Source organism: Uranotaenia lowii, chromosome 3 (genome assembly GCF_029784155.1).
Source record: "Uranotaenia lowii strain MFRU-FL chromosome 3, ASM2978415v1, whole genome shotgun sequence".
NCBI classification, from domain to species: Eukaryota; Metazoa; Arthropoda; class Insecta; order Diptera; family Culicidae; genus Uranotaenia; species Uranotaenia lowii.
In genome coordinates this window covers 10,394,860-10,421,320 of record NC_073693.1, presented here as the reverse complement: position 1 = coordinate 10,421,320, position 26,461 = coordinate 10,394,860, and the positions used below count along the sequence as shown (strand labels likewise).

Here is a 26,461-nt window from a genome sequence, read left to right as displayed (position 1 = left end):
TTGACAATTTTGACAATTTTGACAATTTTGACAATTTTGACAATTTTGACAATTTTGACAATTTTGACAATTTTGACAATTTTGACAATTTTGACAATTTTGACAATTTTGACAATTTTGACAATTTTGACAATTTTGACAATTTTGACAATTTTGACAATTTTGACAATTTTGACAATTTTGACAATTTTGACAATTTTGACAATTTTGACAATTTTGACAATTTTGACAATTTTGACAATTTTGACAATTTTGACAATTTTGACAATTTTGACAATTTTGACAATTTTGACAATTTTGACAATTTTGACAATTTTGACAATTTTGACAATTTTGACAATTTTGACAATTTTGACAATTTTGACAATTTTGACAATTTTGACAATTTTGACAATTTTGACAATTTTGACAATTTTGACAATTTTGACAATTTTGACAATTTTGACAATTTTGACAATTTTGACAATTTTGACAGTTTTGACAATTTTGACAATTTTGGCAATTTTGGCAATTTTGACAATTTTGGCAATTTTGACAATTTTGACAATTTTGACAATTTTGACAATTTTGACAATTTTGACAATTTTGACAATTTTGACAATTTTGACAATTTTGACAATTTTGACAGTTTTGACAATTTTGACAATTTTGACAATTTTGACAATTTTGACAATTTTGACAATTTTGACAATTTTGACAATTTTGACAATTTTGACAATTTTGACAATTTTGACAATTTTGACAATTTTGACAATTTTGACAATTTTGACAATTTTGACAATTTTGACAATTTTGACAATTTTGACAATTTTGACAATTTTGACAATTTTGACAATTTTGACAATTTTGACAATTTTGACAATTTTGACAATTTTGACAATTTTGACAATTTTGACAATTTTGACAATTTTGACAATTTTGACAATTTTGACAATTTTGACAATTTTGACAATTTTGATAATTTTGACAATTTTGACAATTTTGACAATTTTGACAATTTTGACAATTTTGACAATTTTGACAATTTTGACAATTTTGACAATTTTGACAATTTTGACAATTTTGACAATTTTGACAATTTTGACAATTTTGACAATTTTGACAATTTTGACAATTTTGACAATTTTGACAATTTTGACAATTTTGACAATTTTGACAATTTTGACAATTTTGACAATTTTGACAATTTTGACAATTTTGACAATTTTGACAATTTTGACAATTTTGACAATTTTGACAATTTTGACAATTTTGACAATTTTGACAATTTTGACAATTTTGACAATTTTGACGATTTTGACAATTTTGACAATTTTGACAATTTTGACAATTTTGACAATTTTGACAATTTTGACAATTTTGACAATTTTGACAATTTTGACAATTTTGACAATTTTGACAATTTTGACAATTTTGACAATTTTGACAATTTTGACAATTGTGACAATTTTGACAATTGTGACAATTTTGACAATTTTGACATTTTTGACAATTTTGACAATTTTGACAATTTTGACAATTTTGACAATTTTGACAATTTTGACAATTTTGACAATTTTGACAATTTTGACAATTTTGACAATTTTGACAATTTTGACAATTTTGACAATTTTGACAATTTTGACAATTTTGACAATTTTGACAATTTTGACAATTTTGATAATTTTGACAATTTTGACAATTTTGACAATTTTGACAATTTTGACAATTTTGACAATTTTGACAATTTTGACAATTTTGACAATTTTGACAATTTTGACAATTTTGACAATTTTGACAATTTTGACAATTTTGACAATTTTGACAATTTTAACAATTTTGACAATTTTGACAATTTTGACAATTTTGACAATTTTGACAATTTTGACAATTTTGACAATTTTGACAATTTTGACAATTTTGACAATTTTGACAATTTGACAATTTTGACAATTTTGACAATTTTGACAATTTTGACAATTTTGACAATTTTGACAATTTTGACAATTTAACAATTTTGACAATTTTGACAATTTTGACAATTTTGACAATTTTGACAATTTTGACAATTTTGACAATTTTGACAATTTTGACAATTTTGACAATTTTGACAATTTTGACAATTTTGACAATTTTGACAATTTTGACAATTTTGACAATTTGACAATTTTGACAATTTAGACAATTTTGACAATTTTGACAATTTTGACAATTTTGACAATTTTGACAATTTTGACAATTTTGACAATTTTGACAATTTTGACAATTTTGACAATTTTGACAATTTTGACAATTTTGACAATTTTGACAATTTTGACAATTTTGACAATTTTGACAATTTGACAATTTTGACAATTTAGACAATTTTGACAATTTTGACAATTTTGACAATTTTGACAATTTTGACAATTTTGACAATTTTGACAATTTTGACAATTTTGACAATTTTGACAATTTTGACAATTTTGACAATTTTGACAATTTTGACAATTTTGACAATTTTGACAATTTTGACAATTTTGACAATTTTGACAATTTTGACAATTTTGACAATTTTGACAATTTTGACAATTTTGACAATTTTGACAATTTTGACAATTTTGACAATTTTGACAATTTTGACAATTTTGACAATTTTGACAATTTTGACAATTTTGACAATTTTGACAATTTTGACAATTTTGACAATTTGGACAATTTTGATAATTTTGACAATTTTGACAATTTTGACAATTTTGATAATTTTGACAATTTTGACAATTTTGACAATTTTGACAATTTTGACAATTTTGACAATTTTGACAATTTTGACAATTTTGACAATTTTGACAATTTTGACAATTTTGACAATTTGACAATTTTGACAATTTAGACAATTTTGACAATTTTGACAATTTTGACAATTTTGACAATTTTGACAATTTTGACAATTTTGACAATTTTGACAATTTTGACAATTTTGACAATTTTGACAATTTTGACAATTTTGACAATTTTGACAATTTTGACAATTTTGACAATTTTGACAATTTTGACAATTTTGACAATTTTGACAATTTTGACAATTTTGACAATTTTGACAATTTTGACAATTTTGACAATTTTGACAATTTTGACAATTTTGACAATTTTGACAATTTAGACAATTTTGACAATTTTGACAATTTGACAATTTTGACAATTTAGACAATTTTGACAATTTTGACAATTTTGACAATTTTGACAATTTTGACAATTTTGACAATTTTGACAATTTTGACAATTTTGACAATTTTGACAATTTTGACAATTTTGACAATTTTGACAATTTTGACAATTTTGACAATTTTGACAATTTTGACAATTTTGACAATTTTGACAATTTTGACAATTTTGACAATTTTGACAATTTTGACAATTTTGACAATTTTGACAATTTTGACAATTTTGACAATTTTGACAATTTTGACAATTTTGACAATTTTGACAATTTTGACAATTTTGACAGTTTTGACAATTTTGACAATTTTGGCAATTTTGGCAATTTTGGAAATTTTGACAATTTTGACAATTTTGGCAATTTTGACAATTTTGACAATTTTGACAATTTTGACAATTTTGACAATTTTGACAATTTTGACAATTTTGACAGTTTTGACAATTTTGACAATTTTGACAATTTTGACAATTTTGACAATTTTGACAATTTTGACAATTTTGACAATTTTGACAATTTTGACAATTTTGACAATTTTGACAATTTTGACAATTTTGACAATTTTGACAATTTTGACAATTTTGACAATTTTGACAATTTTGACAATTTTGACAATTTTGACAATTTTGACAATTTTGACAATTTTGACAATTTTGACAATTTTGACAATTTTGACAATTTTGACAATTTTGACAATTTTGACAATTTTGACAATTTTGACAATTTTGACAATTTTGACAATTTTGACAATTTTGACAATTTTGATAATTTTGACAATTTTGACAATTTTGACAATTTTGACAATTTTGACAATTTTGACAATTTTGACAATTTTGACAATTTTGACAATTTTGACAATTTTGACAATTTTGACAATTTTGACAATTTTGACAATTTTGACAATTTTGACAATTTTGACAATTTTGACAATTTTGACAATTTTGACAATTTTGACAATTTTGACAATTTTGACAATTTTGACAATTTTGACAATTTTGACAATTTTGACAATTTTGACAATTTTGACAATTTTGACAATTTTGACAATTTTGACAATTTTGACAATTTTGACAATTTTGACAATTTTGACAATTTTGACAATTTTGACAATTTTGACAATTTTGACAATTTTGACAATTTTGACAATTTTGACAATTTTGACAATTTTGACAATTTTGACAATTTTGACAATTGTGACAATTTTGACAATTGTGACAATTTTGACAATTTTGACATTTTTGACAATTTTGACAATTTTGACAATTTTGACAATTTTGACAATTTTGACAATTTTGACAATTTTGACAATTTTGACAATTTTAACAATTTTGACAATTTTGACAATTTTGACAATTTTGACAATTTTGACAATTTTGACAATTTTGACAATTTTGACAATTTTGACAATTTTGACAATTTTGACAATTTAACAATTTTGACAATTTTGACAATTTTGACAATTTTGACAATTTTGACAATTTTGACAATTTTGACAATTTTGACAATTTTGACAATTTTGACAATTTTGACAATTTTGACAATTTTGACAATTTTGACAATTTTGACAATTTTGACAATTTTGACAATTTTGACAATTTGACAATTTTGACAATTTAGACAATTTTGACAATTTTGACAATTTTGACAATTTTGACAATTTTGACAATTTTGACAATTTTGACAATTTTGACAATTTTGACAATTTTGACAATTTTGACAATTTTGACAATTTTGACAATTTTGACAATTTTGACAATTTTGACAATTTTGACAATTTTGACAATTTTGACAATTTTGACAATTTTGACAATTTTGACAATTTTGACAATTTTGACAATTTTGACAATTTTGACAATTTTGACAATTTTGACAATTTTGACAATTTTGACAATTTTGACAATTTTGACAATTTTGACAATTTTGACAATTTGGACAATTTTGATAATTTTGACAATTTTGACAATTTTGACAATTTTGATAATTTTGACAATTTTGACAATTTTGACAATTTTGACAATTTTGACAATTTTGACAATTTTGACAATTTTGACAATTTTGACAATTTTGACAATTTTGGCATTCGTACAATTTCTTGTTACAAACAGCTTAAACTAGGACAGTCACGAGGGATATTTCCAAAACTTGATAGCTTACAAATTCTTGGAAGTTTGTTATTCGTAAATGAAGTGTAACGTATACTTTAGCTGTTTCAATCGAGTTTCTGGAAAAAAAGTAGAGTGAATTTATCTCCCGTTTAATGTTCAAGTCTTGTTTTCTGCATGGAATCAGATCTGTGACTGATAAGATACCATATTGTGAATCACAATTGAAAATACACGTGTTTCTTCTACAAATAGACACTATTTGAGGCTTTGCTTCCCAAACATTAACAACAAGTTTCGTTGAGCAGCTGGTTTTGTATTTATTCTGTTAACCGATAACTTTGCCACTGAAAACTATTGACGTATTTTGAAGGTAATCGGAAGTTTTTGTTTGCTTGCTTTAAGAAAACGTTGTTGCTTCAGGTGAATTTTCGAAAGGGAAACCACAAAGTTGCATTCAATTTTATAAAACTTCATGCTTATTTGATCAGCGTCATTGACATCTTGTAGTAGAATTCAAGTGGAATAGTTCGGGCAAAGCTTGATAGTGCAATTTACAACATTGTAAAGTGAATGAACTGAGAGATGGTGTTTCTATTATGTCATATTTAAAGATAAGATAACACTGTTTCAAAAATCTAAGATAGATTATTGCGACATTATCACTGCAGTGAGAGTCTATTGAGGTTTTTTGTGTTCAAATTTTAAAGTGAATCCTGTTTTTATTTTCAATCTTAAACAATGTTTTTTTAAGAGTCAAATTAATATGATCATTTCGAGTTTGAAAGTATCTAAAAACAACCTTTAAGGTTGTTGAACGATCATAGAAAGTGCTAATGGTTGAAACAAGAGTCAGACTGCTGAAATGCTTCTAGTAAAATTTTGTTTGAATAACTTTTTAAAATCTTCGTATATTTTTTCAGCTGAAATGTGGCACAAGTTCTTTATTTTTGTGTTTTGTTTCTGGGTGGTTCAATGTCAAAGATATGGAGACGGCGTTTATGAACCCTCGAGAGCAGATATTCAATTTACGGTCCCTGCTCAAGACCCAAAATGGTTAACAATGAGTTGGATTAACTTCCGAAGCCCTGCCGTCTATATAATCTTAGCCACACATCCCTCAATCCGAAAATTCAGGAAAACTGATTCTTGGCTATTCGGAACAAGGTGGTTCTACGATGCGGGGAAGTCTGAACAACAGGCTATATTTGTGATTCAACCATCAAGGGCATCTGGATCCGTTAGAACTGGTTTGTTTCCAGAGGCTCTGGGCTTTTTTGCTAAAATTAACCGTATTTTTATTCAACAGTGTCCTACGATACAAGAACAATGAACAGTGCTAGTGTAAAGACAGGATGTTACGGATACTACGCCTACAAGGTTGATGCAGCTGGAGTCGTCCAAGCTAGTTTCTGCACCAAGTTGTTTCCCACCTGGATGTACGACCTTAGGACTCATACGAGCAAATTTCGGATCCGGGACCTTTTTATTCCGGGAACTCACGATTCCGCATCTTATAATGATGGTTCCGTAAATCCGAATACTTTCGTTAATCGCTACGCTCTGACTCAGGACGACAGCATTTGGCAGCAGCTCTTGAGAGGCGTTCGATATCTGGATCTCCGGGTTGGGTACGAAAAATCGATGAACCCACAGTTTTGGACAGCTCACGGAGTTGTGAGGTGGCGCCCCTTAGTCAATGATCTTGAGCAAATTAGGAAATTCGCCAAGGAAACGCGGGAAATAATAATTCTCGATTTGCACCAGTTCGAGTATGGATTAGATAACAGTGCTATACACGATCAATTGATTGAAGTATTCCATAAAACACTGAGTGACGTTCTGGTTAGTCCATCGATTGGATGGAATGGAAAGTTGCAGGACATCTGGGCTTCCGGAAGAAATGTTATTTTAACTTACAACTACATTGAAGTGGTTAAAAAGTACCCCACCTTTGTTTGGCCACCCGTTGAACAAAAATGGCCAAATGTCAGGGATATTACTCGTCTGCACAGTTACCTTACGGATATTCACAGACAGTTGGCTGCCAATAGAACTTCACCTCAACCAATAGCGGATATGGCCGAGTTCACGCCAACCGTATTGGGAACCCTAACTGGAATGGATCCGGACTTAAGGAAGATGGCTGATGAGGTTAACCCTCGTATTAGTGAGTGGTATTTTGGCGAGTTTTGTTCGACGGCAAATGTCGTGGCAGTGGATTTTCTGCAAGGTACGAGTATAGTCGATGCTGCTATTCACTGCAATTTGAAGCGAGTCCCTCGAAAGTAATAAGAATAAGCTGAAACGTTAAACAACGTCCTATGCTAGTTAAAATAAAATGAACTTATGATAATTTATCCAACAATTCTATCAACCCTTACTGCTTATCAATGATTTTTGTGTTTTGTCCATTTGTACTTGTCAGGAATCTGCTTATCGAGGTACATAAGGGGTATACTCATATTAAAGTTATAAGAGACCATTCAAATATTACGCTACGCGATTTTTGTTCATTTTAAACTCCCTCCCTCCTCCTCAATGTAACACATTCGTAACCAATGATAGAACCCCCTTCTCCCACGTAACACGTAACTCATGAGTTTTTTTTTTTGTACACGGGGAAAAGTCGGAAAAAAATGTAATACTATCTAAGGACTGTATTCGAAAAAAACGCAACACTTTGTTTTGCAAATAACTTTTGATTGCATGGACGAAACTAACGAAATTTTCAGAGAAGCTGCTTAGTTATGTGATGTGTACCTACATGTGCAAATTAATGTTACGTTCTGTGAAGTGGTTTGTAAGATATTTAGTTAGTTGTAGTTTTCAGATATTAGTTTTTGAATTATGTAAAATATATGAAAAAGGCCCCCTTCCCCTTTCTACTGGAAAGAGGGAGGGGTCTTAAATAATCATTGAAAGATTTTTCGTTAACGTTCGATTACGTTCTGTGCAGTGGTTTGTAAGATATTTAGCGTCCAATGAAGAAATTTCCCGGCTTTAATGCGCACCACGCGCGCCATCTTTAATATGTACTATGAACCACCCTTTTCCAAATCAAGGCTAGTTTTCATTACAATTTCTGTTTTTTAAAGGTTGACTTTCAAAATTACTCAAAACTTTAACTTGGTTCAAGTTATGACAAATTAGGCCGATTGTCCTCCTTCGGCACATAAACAACATATTTGACTTTTAATCACTCCACCACAGTTTTCACCTAAGGGCACAATTCCAGATCTAACCAAAACAGAGTATGAACTTTGTGGAACCTATTGAATGTAGTGAAAACGGTCCCATTTGGAGGCAGCCTCTTTTATATATTTCGCTTTTTGTCTTGTCAATCGTGTCAATCAAATTGGAATCTGACCATGAGCGATGCATACGGCGAATCATGTTGGTCTAGGATCAGGAGTTATTGGTTCAGTCAGTGAGTGAGTGAGACATGTAACTGATTATTAGCAAATGTTGTTTGATTTTAAACATAGCCAATAAATTTATTTGATTTTAGAGCGTTTTTTATATCAGTAAGAACACAATCAAATTGTAGTTGTGTTTGTGAGGGAAAGATGTTCACTTCCGCCGTGTTTTCAATTTCAAATAAACCAGGAATCAGTATCTTCAGTTGAGCGACATTCAGAATGGATCATTTTGTATCTCACTCATCTCTGATATGCGATGTTTGCAAAACCAATGGCTCTAAATGATGCGACTCGGTTGGCGTTGCTGAGTGGAGCGCTGATCGAGATTGCATACCAGTCAGGCGAAGCAGTTGCGAGGGGCGCTGTCCCATTATACAATTAGAATGTATCCAACAAGAAACGCATCCTGAGTGTTTATTTTGATTGATTTTCGGAACATTGCCTGAACCTCGTGTTACCTTTCTTTAAGCTTTTATAAGAGTTTCGGGACAACCATTCTTCAGGATGTTCAAATTGATGCACCCGTCCACCATATATGCACCGTTAGTGAATACAATACACCCTGCTTATTTTTGATTAAAAATAAATTATTGGGAAGTAAACTAATACATATTTGGGTGATGATAGATAGTCCTATATTTGGATAGTTAAAACACATCCATAAATGTTGAAAGTATACTACCAGAAATTTAAATCAAAACTAATGACGATTTTTTAACCGCTAAACGAAAGCTCCAAGGCAGCAGGTCTCAAAATCAATGTCGGAAAGACCAAGTCGATGGAAATCAATACAGAAAATCGTTCCAATTTCGTGGTAGCTGGACAACAGGTTGAGACAGGGGAGTGCTTCCAGTATCTTGGTAGCCAGATTACGCCTGATGGTGGTACCAAGAAGGACATCGAAACCCGGATCAGAAAAGCCCGATTTGCGTTTGCGAGTCTCCGAAACATCTGGCAATCACGCCAGATCTCTCTACGAACTAAGATCCGAATCTTCAACTCAAACGTCAAATCCGTATTGCTGTACGGGTGTGAAACTTGGTGCAAATATGCGGTGACGACGCGAAAACTGCAAGTTTTTGTGAATCGCTGCCTGCGGAACATCATCCGCGCTTGGTGGCCTGGCAACTGGATCTCAAACGTTGAACTTCATCGCCGGTGTCATCAAAAGGCGCTAGAAATCGAGATTCGGGAACGTAAGTGGAGATGGATTGGGCACACGCTGCGAAGAGATGAAAACGAGATTTGCAGAGAGGCGCTTGACTGGAATCCAGATGGGCATCGAAGAAGAGGCAGGCCCTAAAGCTCGTGGCGGCGAAGTTGTAACCAGTGCGTTGTGTGAGAAGCCCAAGGTCAGTGAGAATCATCGTAGTACATAAATGTAAATGTGCACAGGAAGCGCTGTGTGGAGTGGAGGCGGACCGTACCTTACACCATCGACGCCATAAACAAATAATGGCCAAGGTAATGGACGGGCAATATGCTGATCAACAGAGGGCGCTGATCAAAACGCACAGATGGGCAGCCATAGGCGGGCTTCGAAAAAAGCGCAATGGGGCGGAATGCCAGGATGGAGCCGAAAGTCCGGATCCGGGGCAATGGCCGACAGCTAATGCGATCACTCCACAAAGAACAGCCAAACGATACGGTACTGAGTTCGCATAAGTGCACATGTAGTGTCATAGCACATCGTAACCAGGTGAGAGTTGATCGCTGCCCCGGAATCCATAGAACCATGGACAGGCCCTCCGGAATATAAAACCTAATCCGCTCTTGTTTTGTCCCATTGCGCCAACAGGACCCCTTTTTGCTTACCGATTGGTTCGTTGGAGATTGGAGGACGTTAGGCACGAGGTACGGAACCGGAGGCGAACCTACCGCTACATAAGGCAAGCCCCGGTAGGCCTCATCGCGACCGGATACGTTATTCACCACATCCAGGCAGCCGTTAACGCCGGGTGGTCCGAAGGTTGCGGAGCGTCCGGGTAGGAGAAGAAGAAGCTGCGCTGAATACCGACTGAACAACTTGCCCCGCGCCGCTGTGCAGTCCAGAAAGGAGAGCGAAAGCGGGGAAGTGCGGAGTCAGCTGCCCTAGGTGTCCCTATTTCCTCCGTCAAGGTAGGACCATAAAAGCCCATGATAATTGTGATATCTTAAAAGTGCGGGAATTGATACCATTTTGTCGACAATAAACGGGGAAAGTTCGCTTTTACAAAGCTCAGTGTTTTCCTTGTGCGAGCTAGAACGCGGATAGCCGGCCCTGAGGCTTCTAGAGGGGGGGTTCTCATAGGTGCTGGGCAGGCTAACCAACCCATAAGGTTATACTTGGCGCTCAACTAAAATAGATCCGCTATTTTAGTTTGTGCAGGGAAACGTTTGAAGTGTAGTAGTTATTGGTTTTTGCAGAAGTCTCTGGGAAAACATCCGAGACCTTCTGAAACGCCTGTGGCAATTGTATAAAAAAGGCTACAAATTCAGGTCGACAATTTGGATTGCTTTTGGAGGGGTCTTGGTTCGTTCACAAAGTTAAGAGAACCAGCCAACTTCATTGAGAATCAAAGTAATAGTTTTTGTGGAGTTGTAAATTAAGTCGTAAATTATAATTTTAAATTTCAAAAATTTTAAACTGTAGTAGATCATTTGTGGGAAAGGTTAGGCAATAAAACACAGTCCTGAAACTTGTTTTATTGATTTTCATATGGTGCAACATAATAATAATAAAAAAAAAATAGTACTTACATTAAAGATTACGTACTAATTTTAGTTGTATAGTTGATTGTTAATGCTCTTGAGTTGATTTTAAATTGTTAGTCGGATTTTGAAATCGTGCACACATCCAGTTTTCTTTTTGTTTCCTGTTTCTTGTATTCGTCTTAATAATTAATCAGGATGGATATGGCTCATCTGCTACTCCAGTATTATTCGCTGAATGGTGCTCATCTGACCGTCGACGAGTTGGAACACGAGCTAATCCTTCGGGGCGAAACGATTACTGGCACCCGCAAGCAACAGGAACGCGCGTTGAGATCGTTGCTGAAAGAAGAAAAAAACAAAGAAGAAGTTAGTTATGATTTTGTTGGTGATTCTGTTTCAGAAGAGCTAGAGGTTTGCGTCGATAAAGTCAACAGCATCAAAGCACATCTGGATAAAAGAGGATCGAAAAAGGCACCTGAGCAAGGCTACAAAACCAGGCTCATTCATTTACTATTCCGCTTGAACAGATTGAGAAAATTTGCTCCGGATAGTAATTTGAACGAACTTGCGGCAACAGCAAATGAATGCGTACGCTTGCTCAACGTGTTTTTCTCGCTGTCCTCTCATATCCCAGAAGTACGCAGAGCTGAATTGGAAATCATCAACAGCAGTATTAATCAGCTGCGGGCTGAAGATGCGGAAGTCATCCCCGAAGTAGAAAGTGTTCCAACTCAGAGGGAATTCAATTTGCCATCCTTACCGGAACAAATTGAAATTGAGCAAGCGGGGGAGAAAAATGAGCAGATTTCGAGAAATTTGGTAGCTGGCAACGTGTCTAAATCGGAGTTCGATAAAGTTGTTCTCGAAAACAGACAGCTTTCATCGGTCGTCGAGCAGCTAGTTAAGCGCATCCAAATTCTCGAAACAAATTTATCTGCGAAAAAACAGGTTACGCAATATAGAACAGCTCTCAGTGACGGTTTCGATGATCAAAGACTAGAAAGCAGCGAGAAATCGCAAGAAGACCCGAAAAATTTCTTGGACTGGATCAAAGAAAGAAATGAGTCACTGAGTAGCGTGAGGGGCGTAGAACTGAACAAGCCAAAAGAGCTTGAACGTCAATCGAACATATCTGAGCGTGTTAAAGACTTTGGTCCGCGCGATAATAGCAGTAGGTTGCCCATTTATAAATGGAAAATTTCCTACGACGGGTTAGATAATGGTAGGCAGTTGAATGAGTTTTTAAGAGAAGTAGAATTTAACGCGAAAGCAGGCGGGTTTTCTGAAACCGAGTTGCTCCAAAATGCCCACCACTTGTTAACGCATAAGGCAAGGTCGTGGCTGATGGAGATCAACAGCAACAACCAAATGAGAAGTTGGAAGGAGTTGGTTAACGAACTAAAATTAGAGTTCTTACCCTACGACATCGATTTTGTCTACGAAAGACAAGCCAACGGTCGAAAACAAGGCCAACGTGAGAGGTTCCAGGACTTCTATTTAGAAATGGCTAAAATCTTTCGTGGGATGTCCGAGCCATGGTCTGAACGAAGACGTTTTGAGGTCCTTTTCCGCAATACGAGGGAAGATTGCCGTATCGCAATGCTCGCAGCCAACGTCGACTCCATCGCAAAGATGCGAGAATTCGGCAAGAAGTTCGACGCGATAAATTGGCAAGTCTATCGACGTAAGGAGGTCAGGCCAGGGTTCCGGACGGAGCAAGTAGACGAAGTAAGCAGCAACATTCCTGAAACAGAAGAAAAAACATATCACTATCAAGATAAAAACAGATTTCAAAATTACTCCAATCAAGACCGGAATCGCAATACAAACAGAGAAAAGCCACAAAAGTTTTGGAAAGGGAACTACAAAAATGATGAAAGAAAAAAACAAAACAAACCTACGTCCTATGAAAGATCAACCCAGAATTTTAAAGAAAACAATTTAGAAAATGACCCACAACCTGGCCCTAGCCAAACTTCTGCTCTTCAGCGCATAGTGAACGCATACATTCCATTAAAACGGAACGTGTGCATGAACTGTCACGATGAAGGGCACAAGTTTGAGCAGTGTAGGGAAAAATTAAATGTATTTTGTCAAAATTGTGGCTTTCCAGGATTTTTAACGCGGGAATGCCCGTATTGCGCCCTAAAAAACGCGAAAAGGACTTCTCAGTGAGGCGAGAAAGTCTCAACAGCCCAGTAAGACCTCACATAACGTGTCAAACTTCCGAAATTCTCAATAGTCTCGGATTTTCACGAGTGGCGGGGGAAGTTGCCGAAAGTGATGAGATAGCATCAATGCTTGTCACTCTAAGCAATGACCCTAGACCGTTTGCAAAAGTCGAGATTCTTGGAATTTCTGTGACTGGGCTTCTAGACAGTGGAGCAGCGAAAACGATTCTCGGGATTGGAGGTAAAAATCTTATTGACAAATTGAAACTAAAAATAAAACCATCAACACTCTCCTTAAAAACTGCCTCGGGGCAAAACCTGCAAGTATTAGGTTCTTGTGACGTACCGATTTCGTTTAATGGCATGACAAGGATCCTTTCAGTTGTCATTGCTCCAGATCTCAATCGCCGATGCATTTTAGGATACGATTTTTGGCAACTGTTTGGGATTCGTCCGACCATTGACGAATTCGTGGAAGTCATCGAAGAGCCTAATCCGGAAAACGAACTGGGTAATGAGGACGAGATCAATATGGAACAAAAATCCCGTTTAGAAGAGGTCAAAGGGTGGTTTTTGGTAGCAGAACCGGGGAATCTTAGAGCAACACACCTTATGGAACACAAAATTGAAATCAAGGAGGAATTCAAGGATGCTGATCCGGTTCGTAAGAATCCGTATCCTTGGAGCCCCGAGATACAGAAGAAAATCCATAAGGCTGTGGACAATATGGTTCTGGAGGGGATCATAGAGCCTGCAGAATCAGATTGGGCTCTTCCTGTGGTTCCTGTTACCAAAAAGAACAGTGAGGATGTTCGTTTATGCCTTGATGCCCGAAAGCTGAACGAACGGACGAAACGAGATGCCTACCCTTTGCCTCATCAAAATAGGATTTTGAGCCATCTTGGTCCGTTCAAATTCCTGTCAACCATCGATCTTACCCAGGCGTTTTTGCAGGTCCCGTTGGCAGAAGAGTCGAGAGACTACACAGCCTTCTCAATACCTGGGAAAGGGCTATTCAGGTTTCGAAGACTGCCTTTTGGTCTCGTTAATTCCGCAGCATGCCTTTGCAAGCTTCTGGACCGCGTTCTGGGCCATGGAGCTTTGGAACCGTATGTTTTCGTATATTTAGACGACATAGTGGTCATCAGCCAGACATTCGACGAGCACATTGAGAGACTTGCCGATTTGGCACAACGGTTAAGGGAAGCAAACTTGTCCATTAACTTAGAAAAGTCTCGATTCTGCTGCAGAGAATTGCCCTATTTGGGCTACATCCTTTCTCGAGAAGGACTCCGGCCTAACCCGGATCGCGTTCAAGCGATCCTGGGGTTTGAGGCCCCTAACTCAGTGCGATCACTACGCCGATTCCTCGGTATGGTCAACTATTACCGGAGGTTCATCGACGGATTTAGTGAGCTCACTGGACCGTTGACCGATTTGTTGAAAAACAAACCGAAAAAGGTTCAGTGGGGTCCTGCAGCAGAATCAGCATTCCGGGCCATTAAGGAAAAGCTAATTACAGCTCCTGTAATGGCCAATCCGGACTTTAACCTTCCGTTCAGTGTCCAAACGGACGCGAGCGATGTTGCTCTTGCCGGTGTCTTAACCCAATGTCATGCAGGAGTTGAAAAAGTGATCGCTTTTCATTCCGAAAAGCTGCGAGGAGCCGAGCTCAACTACCACGCAGCGGAAAAAGAGGGATTAGCAGCTCTGCGGTGCATAGAGAAGTTTCGCTGCTACATTGAAGGATCCAGGTTCACGCTAGTGACAGACTCATCGGCACTCTCATTCATCATGAGAGCTAAATGGAAGTCCTCCTCGCGGCTGAGTAGGTGGAGCATCACCCTTCAGCAATATGACATGGAAGTAAGACACCGGAAAGGCAAAGACAATGTGGTGGCTGATGCCCTGTCTCGTTCCATAGAATCGATAGAATCGACGGAAGACGCTTGGTACACAAACCTGTTCAAAGCTGTTGAAAACGATCCGGAGAACTACATAGATTTTCGGATCGAGGGCAACAGATTGTTCAAGTTTGTGTCTACAAGATCAGATGTTTTGGACTATCGATTCGAATGGAAGGAGTGTGTCCCTAAATATGCTCGAAACCGTCTTATGAAAGAAGAGCACGACGAAAACATGCATATCGGTTTCGAAAAATGCCTAGGAAAAGTCAAGCAAAGGTACTATTGGCCCAGAATGTACGCAGACTTGAAGAAGTACATTGGGAGCTGCGAAGCTTGCAAAGAGAATAAGCACTCGACGTTATCAGTTACCCCGGAAATGGGAAAACAACGGATCGCCGCAAAACCCTTTCATATAATCTGCATGGACTATATACAGTCTCTACCTCGGAGCAAGCATGGCAATGCACACTTGTTAGTGGTCATGGACCTTTTTTCTAAGTACTGCATGCTTGTTCCGGTGAAGAAAATAAGCAGTAGTAGCCTGTGCAGCATTTTAGAAGAAAGATGGTTTAGGAAGTTCGCTGTTCCCCAATTCGTGATAACTGATAACGCATCGTCATTTCATGCCAAAGAATTTCAGGAGCTGCTGAAAAAGTTCGAGGTCCAACACTGGGCCAACGCACGCCACCGGAGTCAGGCCAATCCAACGGAACGCCTGAACAGGACCATCAACGCGATGATCCGATCATATGTGCGTGTGGATCAGAAAATCTGGGATTCGAGAGTGAGCGAGATAGAATTCGTGTTAAACACCACTATGCACAGTTCGACAAAATTGTCACCACATCGCATAATCTTTGGGCATGAAATGATCGTTCGAGGCACGGATCATGTGTTGGAAGATCCAGAAGAAATGAATGAAGAAGAAAGAGCCAAAAGAATGAAGGAAATTTGCAAAAGAACTTATGAGTTCGTCATTGAGAATCTCAAAAAAACCCACGAAACAACAAAAAAACAGTATGACCTGAGACATAAAAGATATTCGCCCTCGTTTGATGTTGGCCAAAGAGTCTTCAAACGAACTTTTAATTTGTCTTCTGCGGGTAAAGCATTTAATGCAAAACTAGGCCCACAGTATTTGCCTTGCGTTATTGTAGCGAAAAAAGGAAGCAGCTCTTATGAAGTAGCTGACCTCAAAGGAAAATCGCTAGGTATTTTCTCTGCGGCTGACCTCAGAACATAGAGGCTTCCAAATTAAGCGTCCAAAAGTATAAGAAAAAAATCGTTCAGTAGGTCGAAGCTAAGTTAAAAATAAAAAAATATATATATTCAAAAATATACAAATCGATGTAAACATCCGGTCATCGATCAACTTTCCTAAAATTTCTGTGAATGCTACAAACAGACCACACACTTGATCTCTGAAGTCGTTTGTTCTTATAATCATCTCACAATAAAAAACTTTTACTGGTGCCTTACTTGCATGCAAGTTCTTATGAACACTATCTGAACATGCAAGGCAGGGCAGACAAATAAGCTCCCAGTACAATAGTGATTAAAAAAAAAAAAAACAATGAAATTACGGAGAAGGCCAAAATCGCTCAAATTTGTATGCAAAGTCGTTTAACATCATCTGAACTTGAGATGCAAATTGTTATAAGCTTATAAGCTAGCCAAAATAAAATTAAAAAAAAAAAACACATCGCACCAATTCGGTTAAAAAATGAACAAAGTTTCATATTGGGGGAACAATCCCTTAGGAAAGTTGGTCAAATTGATTACCGTTTTCTTAATACATCGCAACAAAAGAGCAACACTGGATGTGCAAATAAATGTATGAAAAAGAACTCACCATAAAGGCCGGTCTGCCCTGACTGCGTGCTTCGAATACCAACAGCAAGAAAAACATCGACGTCGCAATAGTCAAACCAGCTATATAAGCTATCCTCTTTATGGTCAATCCGAAAACATCGCATCCATAGCACAACATAACAGCCATAGTATCTATAATCCTCATTCTAGGTGCAAGCATAACATCGCCAACCACAAAGATCCAGCATTCGAAGGCCATAAAAACATCGCACGGAGTGCTCGGATGAAATCTGGTAGACCTAAAAATAAGTAAATTTTGCAATACTTTCACCAACAAACGAAACATGGAAACCGTGCACAATTTTACCATTATAAAACACAATTGTGATCAAAGTACTGTAAGGCGCCTACTTACCTGAGGGTTCCTCCAGATTCCGTCCGAGCTCCGCGTCATCCATAAGTCCATCCATCCGATTCTTTCCACGTTGCACCAATGAAAATCCGTTTGACAGGTATCGGTTGCGTTGCTTTTTGCGCTAACCGCAACTGATCGTTTTTGTGTCATTTTAGAAAAAGTAGGTCAAAATCAACTCCCAGTAAGGAAAATGTTATTTGTCATGTCGTTTTGTTGCGTTACGAAAGATTTTAATGCTAAGGTGGTTCAAAATTAGTTTTTAAGATCATTTAGGTTTAAATTATCACTTTTTAGCATGTTTTATTTGTTATTTATTATTTTAATTCGTACGCTTTAAATGTTTTACTTTGGTTCTCATTGAAGGGGGGTTATATGCAAATGCCGTGGGATCGCTGGAGACCGGAGTTGCAAAACGTTGATGGTCAGTAGAAGGCCATAAACCTTTAAACTGCGTGGAGTCGATATTTATTATTGATGATGATACCCTATGACCCCGACTCACATTGCATTGCGTATTGGTCACTCATTTCGAGGTGGGCGGCCTGATTTAAATCCAAAAGCATGAAGAGTTCGAGACTTGTCTATTGTAAAAAAAAGAATACGTTGTCATTGCGCGGGCAGGAAGTGTCTGGTTCAGCAGGTACGCAACTGATTTGCTGCTTCAAATGTTGTAAACTGAAAAAATATTAGCTTGCTAATATTTTTTCTACCCGAGCCGTGCGAGAGTGTAACCAGTGCGTTGTGTGAGAAGCCCAAGGTCAGTGAGAATCATCGTAGTACATAAATGTAAATGTGCACAGGAAGCGCTGTGTGGAGTGGAGGCGGACCGTACCTTACACCATCGACGCCATAAACAAATAATGGCCAAGGTAATGGACGGGCAATATGCTGATCAACAGAGGGCGCTGATCAAAACGCACAGATGGGCAGCCATAGGCGGGCTTCGAAAAAAGCGCAATGGGGCGGAATGCCAGGATGGAGCCGAAAGTCCGGATCCGGGGCAATGGCCGACAGCTAATGCGATCACTCCACAAAGAACAGCCAAACGATACGGTACTGAGTTCGCATAAGTGCACATGTAGTGTCATAGCACATCGTAACCAGGTGAGAGTTGATCGCTGCCCCGGAATCCATAGAACCATGGACAGGCCCTCCGGAATATAAAACCTAATCCGCTCTTGTTTTGTCCCATTGCGCCAACAGGACCCCTTTTTGCTTACCGATTGGTTCGTTGGAGATTGGAGGACGTTAGGCACGAGGTACGGAACCGGAGGCGAACCTACCGCTACATAAGGCAAGCCCCGGTAGGCCTCATCGCGACCGGATACGTTATTCACCACATCCAGGCAGCCGTTAACGCCGGGTGGTCCGAAGGTTGCGGAGCGTCCGGGTAGGAGAAGAAGAAGCTGCGCTGAATACCGACTGAACAACTTGCCCCGCGCCGCTGTGCAGTCCAGAAAGGAGAGCGAAAGCGGGGAAGTGCGGAGTCAGCTGCCCTAGGTGTCCCTATTTCCTCCGTCAAGGTAGGACCATAAAAGCCCATGATAATTGTGATATCTTAAAAGTGCGGGAATTGATACCATTTTGTCGACAATAAACGGGGAAAGTTCGCTTTTACAAAGCTCAGTGTTTTCCTTGTGCGAGCTAGAACGCGGATAGCCGGCCCTGAGGCTTCTAGAGGGGGGGTTCTCATAGGTGCTGGGCAGGCTAACCAACCCATAAGGTTATAAAGTCTAGCCGCTGAAATCCGCACAGTTGACGAGAACCTTGGCTGGCAGCAAGTGAAGACGCTGGTTCCGGATCGCCAGCAGTGGAGATCTTTTATCTCAGCCCTATGCGCCGGTCAATCGGCTCTGGACCCTTAGATAGATAGATAGAAACAAAATTTTCAACTTATGTATGAATTATTAAAATTCCAACGAGAAAATATTTGAATAAGAAAGATCACTACTGTAGTTTACACAACACTTCCGTTGGTTTTCAAAAGCTCGAAAATCTGTAGTATTTATTTCAGGCAGAATGTTTTGTTGCTGTTGATAATTTTTTTCAGTACAAATTTTTAAAACAAAATCGACATTTTAAAATAATAATCTAAGTTGAGTGTCATAAAAAAATAAAAAAAAATAAGTACCATAAACTGCACACAACTAAATTTGGCACACACATTCTATCATCTTTCTCTAGACAGAAGTATAGTAGCTAAGACTATACTTCTGTACTCTTTCTATAGGGATGATTTAAACTAATAATGTAATCGATTATGTTTAAACATATTATACATGGTACGATAGATTAACATTTTTTCTACCCATTTTATGAAACTTTCTTATAATAATCGAAAATTAAACAAAAATAGTTTTTTCGCACCCTCAGCAATTATTTTGAATATCGATTCTATATCGAAATATAACAAAAACATGCCGAGTCATCATCAAACCACTGATCAAACTATGACATAGAATAATACAAAATTAGAACTAATATTACCTGCAACCGTAAAACTCATACACAAAACTCCATTTCATCCTTTAGCTCCTACACTTCACAAGTAATTTCCACAAAACAAATTGATAAGAAACGCGATCATAACAAGTGCAATTCACCTTCAAAAACACTATCGAAATCGAAAACTCGTTCTACTCGAACCAGCGTTCCCGGCCGACCGCATTTTTAAACTGTTTGACAAGAAATAAAGTAAAACCTCTCCCAACAAAACCACAAAATTATATTAAAGAGACGACCGTGTTTGTAGTGCGAGTGGAGTGCAATAAAGTCATGCATCATTGATAATGTGCTTTAGATAATGAATTTCTTGACAGTTTTTTTAGTGATAGACACTACCAACTCTAAATTTTTCAAACGATTTACCAAAAAAAGCTTAAAACTTTATCGCTTACCGCTGAAATCAGTTTTAGCTCTTAAGTTAGATGACAACGTAATTGTCGTTAACTATTTTTGCACCAATTCTAGTAGTAAAGAATGAATTATTTTTGGATTTTTATGATTTTCAGGTCAAAAACATAACAATTTTTATGGTACCTTATGCTAACCCGATATTTCACTCTTTCATTTATCGGAATTCAGATTTTATATTGTTAATTCGATTGTGGAAATTTATGGAACATTTTATTTTCACCCCGAACATGCTATGTCTTAAATAATGTTTTCTATAATCGTTTAAGACCGGGATGCAAGGTTGCCGAAATCACAGAAAAATCTGTAATTTCACAGAATTTTGAGCAAATTTTCATCACAGAATCTGTGTCACAGAACACAGAATTCTGAAAAATTTACAGATTTCACAGATTTTTTGAATTTTGAATCGATTTCTAAAATAATGATTTTTTAGCCAATACAAAATTTAGATTTTTTTACCTTAAATTAAAAAAGTATGATGGGATTTGTAATTTTAATTGATTTTGCAAACTTAAATGTAAAAAAGACCGAATTTATCATGAATTTTCAATGAAATTAAATGAAATAGCATCACAGAAAACCATCACAGAATTTTTGGGTATAATCACAGAAATTTAGAATTTTTTTTCTCCAAAACACAGAATTTTTTTCGGCAACCTTGCCGGGATGCCCATCGAGACATATTTGTGTGGCTCGCGAAGGTTATCTAAAATTAAATTTATTTCACGATTTTTTTCAACGATAGACTGTTAATTATAAAAAAATAGCAGTCCCTACTAAACCAAAAAATTGATATACCAATAACTTGATATGCACGTCACTTCTTTGCATTTGCATTTTTTCCGTAGCACTTAAAAGCAAAGTTAAAATTGTATGATGAAGTTAAATATTTTTGTTCTTGATTAATTCCGGAAATAACAAAAGTTTTATAATAAAGACTGGGTAAATGATTATAGATTTCTTATCGACATGACTCAGCGAAATTTGATTTCTCGACAAAAAAAATACCTATAATTCTTTAATCCACCCCTAAAAGTTTATAACGAACTGTATTTGATTGATTGGGTTGATAAATAAGGTTGCCAGAATTTTTTCAGCACGTACCCAGGCCGGACAAATCCGGGCTATTTTATCTAAAAACCTGGCATGATCGGGGTATTTTATTTTAAAATATCGACCAATAATTCGGACAATATCCGCGCAAATTTGGTCAAAATCCAGGAATTACTCGACACAAATGAAGAAAAAAAAACTTGAAAACAATATTTTTTTCAACAGCAGTTTTTAAATCGTATTTAAGTCTTTCAAAAAATTTCTCATAATTATTTTTATAAAACTTGTCCAAAAATGTCGTTTTGGATGCAAAAATTTTAAAAAACTACAACACAATTTTTTGGCAAATAATGTGAATAAATCAGGGTAAGATCCGAGCCCTTTTTAATGAAATCCGGGCCTAGCCGGACTTTTGTCAAATTTTGTGTTGAATATCCGGGCAAACCTGGATAAAACCGGGCAATCAATAAACTTACATAAAAACCAAAAGCTGATTTTTAATTAATTAACTACCCTTCATTCAATTAAGCACTCTGATAATGCCAAGATATTCTTGCATCAGAGGTACAACGCTTTCAAAAATTGAATTCTTCAATATATAGAATTCCTAAAAATAAGATTACAACTTCTTCTGACATCATTAAAGAAGGATATTGAATAATGAATATTTAAGATTTCAACTCATTCAACAACTTTGTTGAAGACTGCGAAATGATTTGACTTTCGGGTTTTAAAATATCAAAGATTTAATTTAGTTTAAGTTTCCTTTGAAATTTCATCTAAAATGCTGTTTTGCCAGGTTTGGAAAAAAATAACAAAAAGAAAACTTCCATAAGTTTTTTCTCAGAATTAAAATATAGTTGCAGTCTTTGGGAAAGTTGATCATTAAGTCAATAAGTATTTGATTTTACATTGTTGTCAAAAAGTACACACATTTTATAACTTATTTTCTATCTATTATTAAAGTTATCTCGAAAACTTGAGCTTACAAAAAACTAATTGAATATTGGGACTCAGCGCCCTTGAATGAGTCAAAATCAGTTCTGAGATTCCTTTCTCCATGGAAAATGTGAATTTTGTTGTTTTGTGTTATGTATGATGTGTTATATATTCAGAAATTTCTTAGAGAAAACATGTCAATCATTGATTAAATTGAGTGATTTTACTTCAAAATTAGCAATCAATTTTACCAAAGTCATAAGACTTTCATGATTCAGCCATAGAAAGCTTAACCATGAAGAATCTATATTAAATTCATAAAATTTATGACACCTGTAGAAAAATTCCAGGATGAAAAATGTAAACTGTAACATTGACAAATCTGATTAAAAATCTGTGAAATAAAGATTTTTTCATGATTTTGAAATCTTGCTCAACCTTTCAATGCGATGATTTCATACGAAACTTCAAATTAAAAAAATTACCGTTTACCGAACAAAAAATAGAGGCTTCAAAATTTAAATAAATTGTGAAAAACATTTCGAAAATATGCACAGAAAAAAACAGCCATGGTTAAGCTGCATGAATTTTTTAAATGGAAGTGAAGACAAAAAATACCAGCGCATCGGTTCGAACGAAAAAAAGATTTTCTTAGAAAACGATTCAAATCTTAATACGAACCATAGAAAGACTTTCAAAACAATTCGTTATTAATAAATAAAAGGAAAGCAAATGATTTTTTTGGTAAAAAAAATAATATTCTCATTACTTTTCAAATCTATGAAACAATAAAATTATTGAAGAATGATCAAATTGAGTGATGAACCTATTCAATTTCGGCTAGCTTAATCACTTTAAATTAAAAAAAATGTTTATGCAAGTACATGAATTCGTTTTGTTTATCCTTTTCCAGTTTTGTTTTTGTCAAAAATTTGTCGTTCTTAAAAATTGCGTAAAGCTCTGTAAACGATTATTACCTAAATTTTATTATAATGCGGCCCGCAGTAAGAATTTCAAATTAAATGTGGCCCATTGCTTCAAAAGGTTGCTCACCCCTGGTTTAAGACATTTTATCTGATGTTTTGTGAAAAATGCTCTTTTCAAATGCAGTAATAAAGAAGTTTTACTTAAAATGTGCTTGGCTTTGAAGCATGGATGTAACATTTTGGATATATTCAAGCTATTTTTGAAAAAACGGGTCAATTTCTCAAAGAATAGAGAATAGGGGGGGGGTTGAAAAATCTTACTTTGTCGTACCAGGAGGGGAAGGAAGTTTGAAAATTTCCAAAATCGTGCTTACGTAATTAGTGAACGGCCCCTTATTAGGTGTAAAGAACTAAACAAGAACGCGAAAACAAAAATTACACGACCGAAATTTTTTTTAAATGTGACATGGCATAGTAGACTTAGTCGCTCTGTGGTCATTTCTGTATTTCTTAAACCCTGGAGTCTAAAAAGCTTCCTTTTGGTTCAAAACTCATCCATGATTTTTGGCAGACCGTAACTCTGTATCTTATAAGACAAAAAAAGGGATTTCTCTATGTATCGTGTGACCAACATCTTTTTGCTAAGTGTTAGTGAATCTCGTTTTTAAGCTTTTTTTCCTCAGATCTAAGCTTTTTTTCCCCTATTAAAAAAAAACTTAAATCTGAGGAAAAAAGTTTAAATCTGAGAATGTGCTCCACACCACACACCCATAACTGCATCCCTATGTTTTCATGCAATTCGCAAGACACCAGCAGTGATGTCAATTGAATTTATTGTTTTTAAATGCCAAAAGACATACCCCTATTACCCAAGTAACATCGATTGTTTCTTAGACTCTTCAAGCCTCTTATGAAACCTAAACTTGGTCTAGTAGCCTGCTTTATAACTTTAAATGCTACTTGGGTAAACAGCTAATAACTTTTGTGCCTAATTAAATACAAAGTCACGGCCTTCAACAAAGTTGTTCAGTGTTAAATTTCCTTTAGAAAATTAATAAATTGGCACAAAAACCATTAGCCGGCTTGTTTCCGCAGAAGTTTCGAAAACCATGTTGGTTTTTCAGTACACAATGTTCAATTTTTTCATACAAACCTGATAATTAAAATTTACTCATGACAACGTTACTTAAAAATTCTGCAAAAAATCATGGATGAGTATAGAGCCAAAACGAAGCATTTTGAACCCCACGGTTTGAGAAATTTTGTTATGTGCATTGGGGCCAAAAAATTTACATTCGCAGGGGAAAAAAATACAAAATATAAAAAATAGGGTAAGACAGCTTTTAGGGTTTGAGCGATCAGCATATACATAATTGATATGACACAATAGTAAATTTATTTGTACTTCTACGATCACGGTAGAATAATTTACAAACTCTTCAACTTTTTTCGAAAATATTCTCCTAGATTTTTCACCCAGGATGTTTTTTGAAACCGCTCGGAAAAATAACCACAATTGATCGGTTCGGTTTCTCATTTCCAAAAAAAATCAACAATTCCAAAGCAAAGTTTTGACATCTGTCGTCCAATTCGTGTGACAAAATTTCTCCTGAATTCATGATAGCCGGAATCTATGTATTTTTTCCCTCTTTTTCGCTTCCTGTAACAGATTTTTTCCGGTTCTCACAAGTACGAAGGTATAGGGCCCACCAGTAGTAGTCAGTTCGTCAGTTTTGCTCGTCAGATTTCCTCGTCAAGAGTTGGAAAAGTGCTTGCTGTGCCGCCTGTATGAATTATGCATATGCCAGAATGTGGAAACTGAGAAGTTTGTGGGTTTTGCGGGCAAATGTGTCTGTTTGTGAGTTGTGTGTGAAAAATAGCAAATCGTAGTCGAACGTACAACCAAAACATGGCCAGTGGGATACGAAGATAGATGATCGGGACGGGCAGCCCAATATATGTTGCATATATTGTTGAAAGTCGGAACGCTGGAGCCACGGGGAGCCTAGGAAAGGAAAATCGGGTAAACCTTTCGATGGAAATTTGCCCTGCAGTCGCAATGTTGGTTCGGTTCCTTCACCCCGGTCCTCACTGGCTAACTGATGGTTACATTCGGTTATGGTAATCCGAACACGTGTCGATCTTCAATTTTCAACGATTCAATTTTGCGGTTTGTATAATTCATGAAGCCAGATGGGAAATTGATTAAACCTCAGCACAAGCGAAAACGGATTTATGCTGGTATGAAAAACTAATTCTAATGAGGTGAATCTGCGATGAACATGGATTATGAGCGTGTTAGTACGCTTTCCAATATTAACATCTTCAAAGAAACAAAAAAAAATTGTCAAAATTGTCAAAATTGTCAAAATTTTCAAAATTTCTAAATTGTTAAAATTGTCAAAATTGTGAAAATTGTCCAAATTGTCAAAACTGTCAAAAGTGTTTTTATATAAATGTGGGGGTATTTTTGGACATTTTTTAACGTACCATTTTTGTGAAGTTTTTTGTTGCTTGTAGAAAAATTTCTTCGAATTTAAAAGCATTAATCAAATTTCAGACATAAAAAAAATCCCATCAAAATTTGAAATCAAAACAGTAATTAATATCACAAATTTTCGAATTCCCGCTGCTTTGTGCCTGAAAACTCACATCTCACTTACCAGTTGAATGAATAAGCTTTTAATACAGACCACTAATCGATTTTCTATAAGCTGCTTTATTTATTGGCGTTTTGTTTATTCCAGAGTTTTACTCACATCGACCGCAAAAAGTACGAATAAATAATTTAGCCACCAAATCCTTTCATTTTTTGCCCTTGGCTTGGAGAGGGGGCGTTTCTAGCCAGTTTTTGAACAAACAGCTGTCACTCGGTGCATGATTCCGTTCGCGCCAAATTCGCGCTCCAATGAATGGAGAACGACTCGCG

At 35.9% G+C, this 26,461-nt stretch overlaps 2 protein-coding genes and 1 long non-coding RNA gene across 13 annotated transcripts in view; 2 read left to right on the top strand and 1 right to left on the bottom strand.

Moving 5' to 3' along the window:
• LOC129757919 (sex determination protein fox-1-like) overlaps nucleotides 1–26,461 on the top strand; it is a 680,148-nt gene that overhangs the window by 105,561 nt on the left and 548,126 nt on the right. The gene's annotated exons all lie outside the window — the stretch shown is intronic.
• LOC129757922 (PI-PLC X domain-containing protein 2-like) lies at nucleotides 6,217–7,570 on the top strand. Its single transcript, XM_055755327.1, has 2 exons — nucleotides 6,217–6,527; nucleotides 6,587–7,570. Exons 1-2 carry the CDS (start codon nucleotides 6,341–6,343, stop codon nucleotides 7,567–7,569), a joined length of 1,170 nt encoding a protein of 389 aa, XP_055611302.1. The 5' UTR covers nucleotides 6,217–6,340; the 3' UTR covers nucleotide 7,570.
• LOC129757924 (uncharacterized) lies at nucleotides 11,097–17,767 on the bottom strand. Its single transcript, XR_008739852.1, has 4 exons — nucleotides 17,699–17,767; nucleotides 17,324–17,582; nucleotides 12,811–13,137; nucleotides 11,097–11,732 (listed from the first exon to the last, which is right to left on the bottom strand). It is a non-coding gene; the product is annotated as an uncharacterized LOC129757924 (long non-coding RNA).

What these genes read in the sequence shown, in the direction of transcription:
- LOC129757922 (XM_055755327.1), top strand. Translation starts at nt 6,341, where the DNA reads ATGAGTTGGATTAACTTCCGAAGCCCTGCCGTCTATATAATCTTAGCC. An exon ending in ATCTGGATCCGTTAGAACTG is followed by an intron (nt 6,528 to 6,586) that starts GTTTGTTTCCAG and finishes TTTATTCAACAG; the next exon opens with TGTCCTACGATACAAGAACA.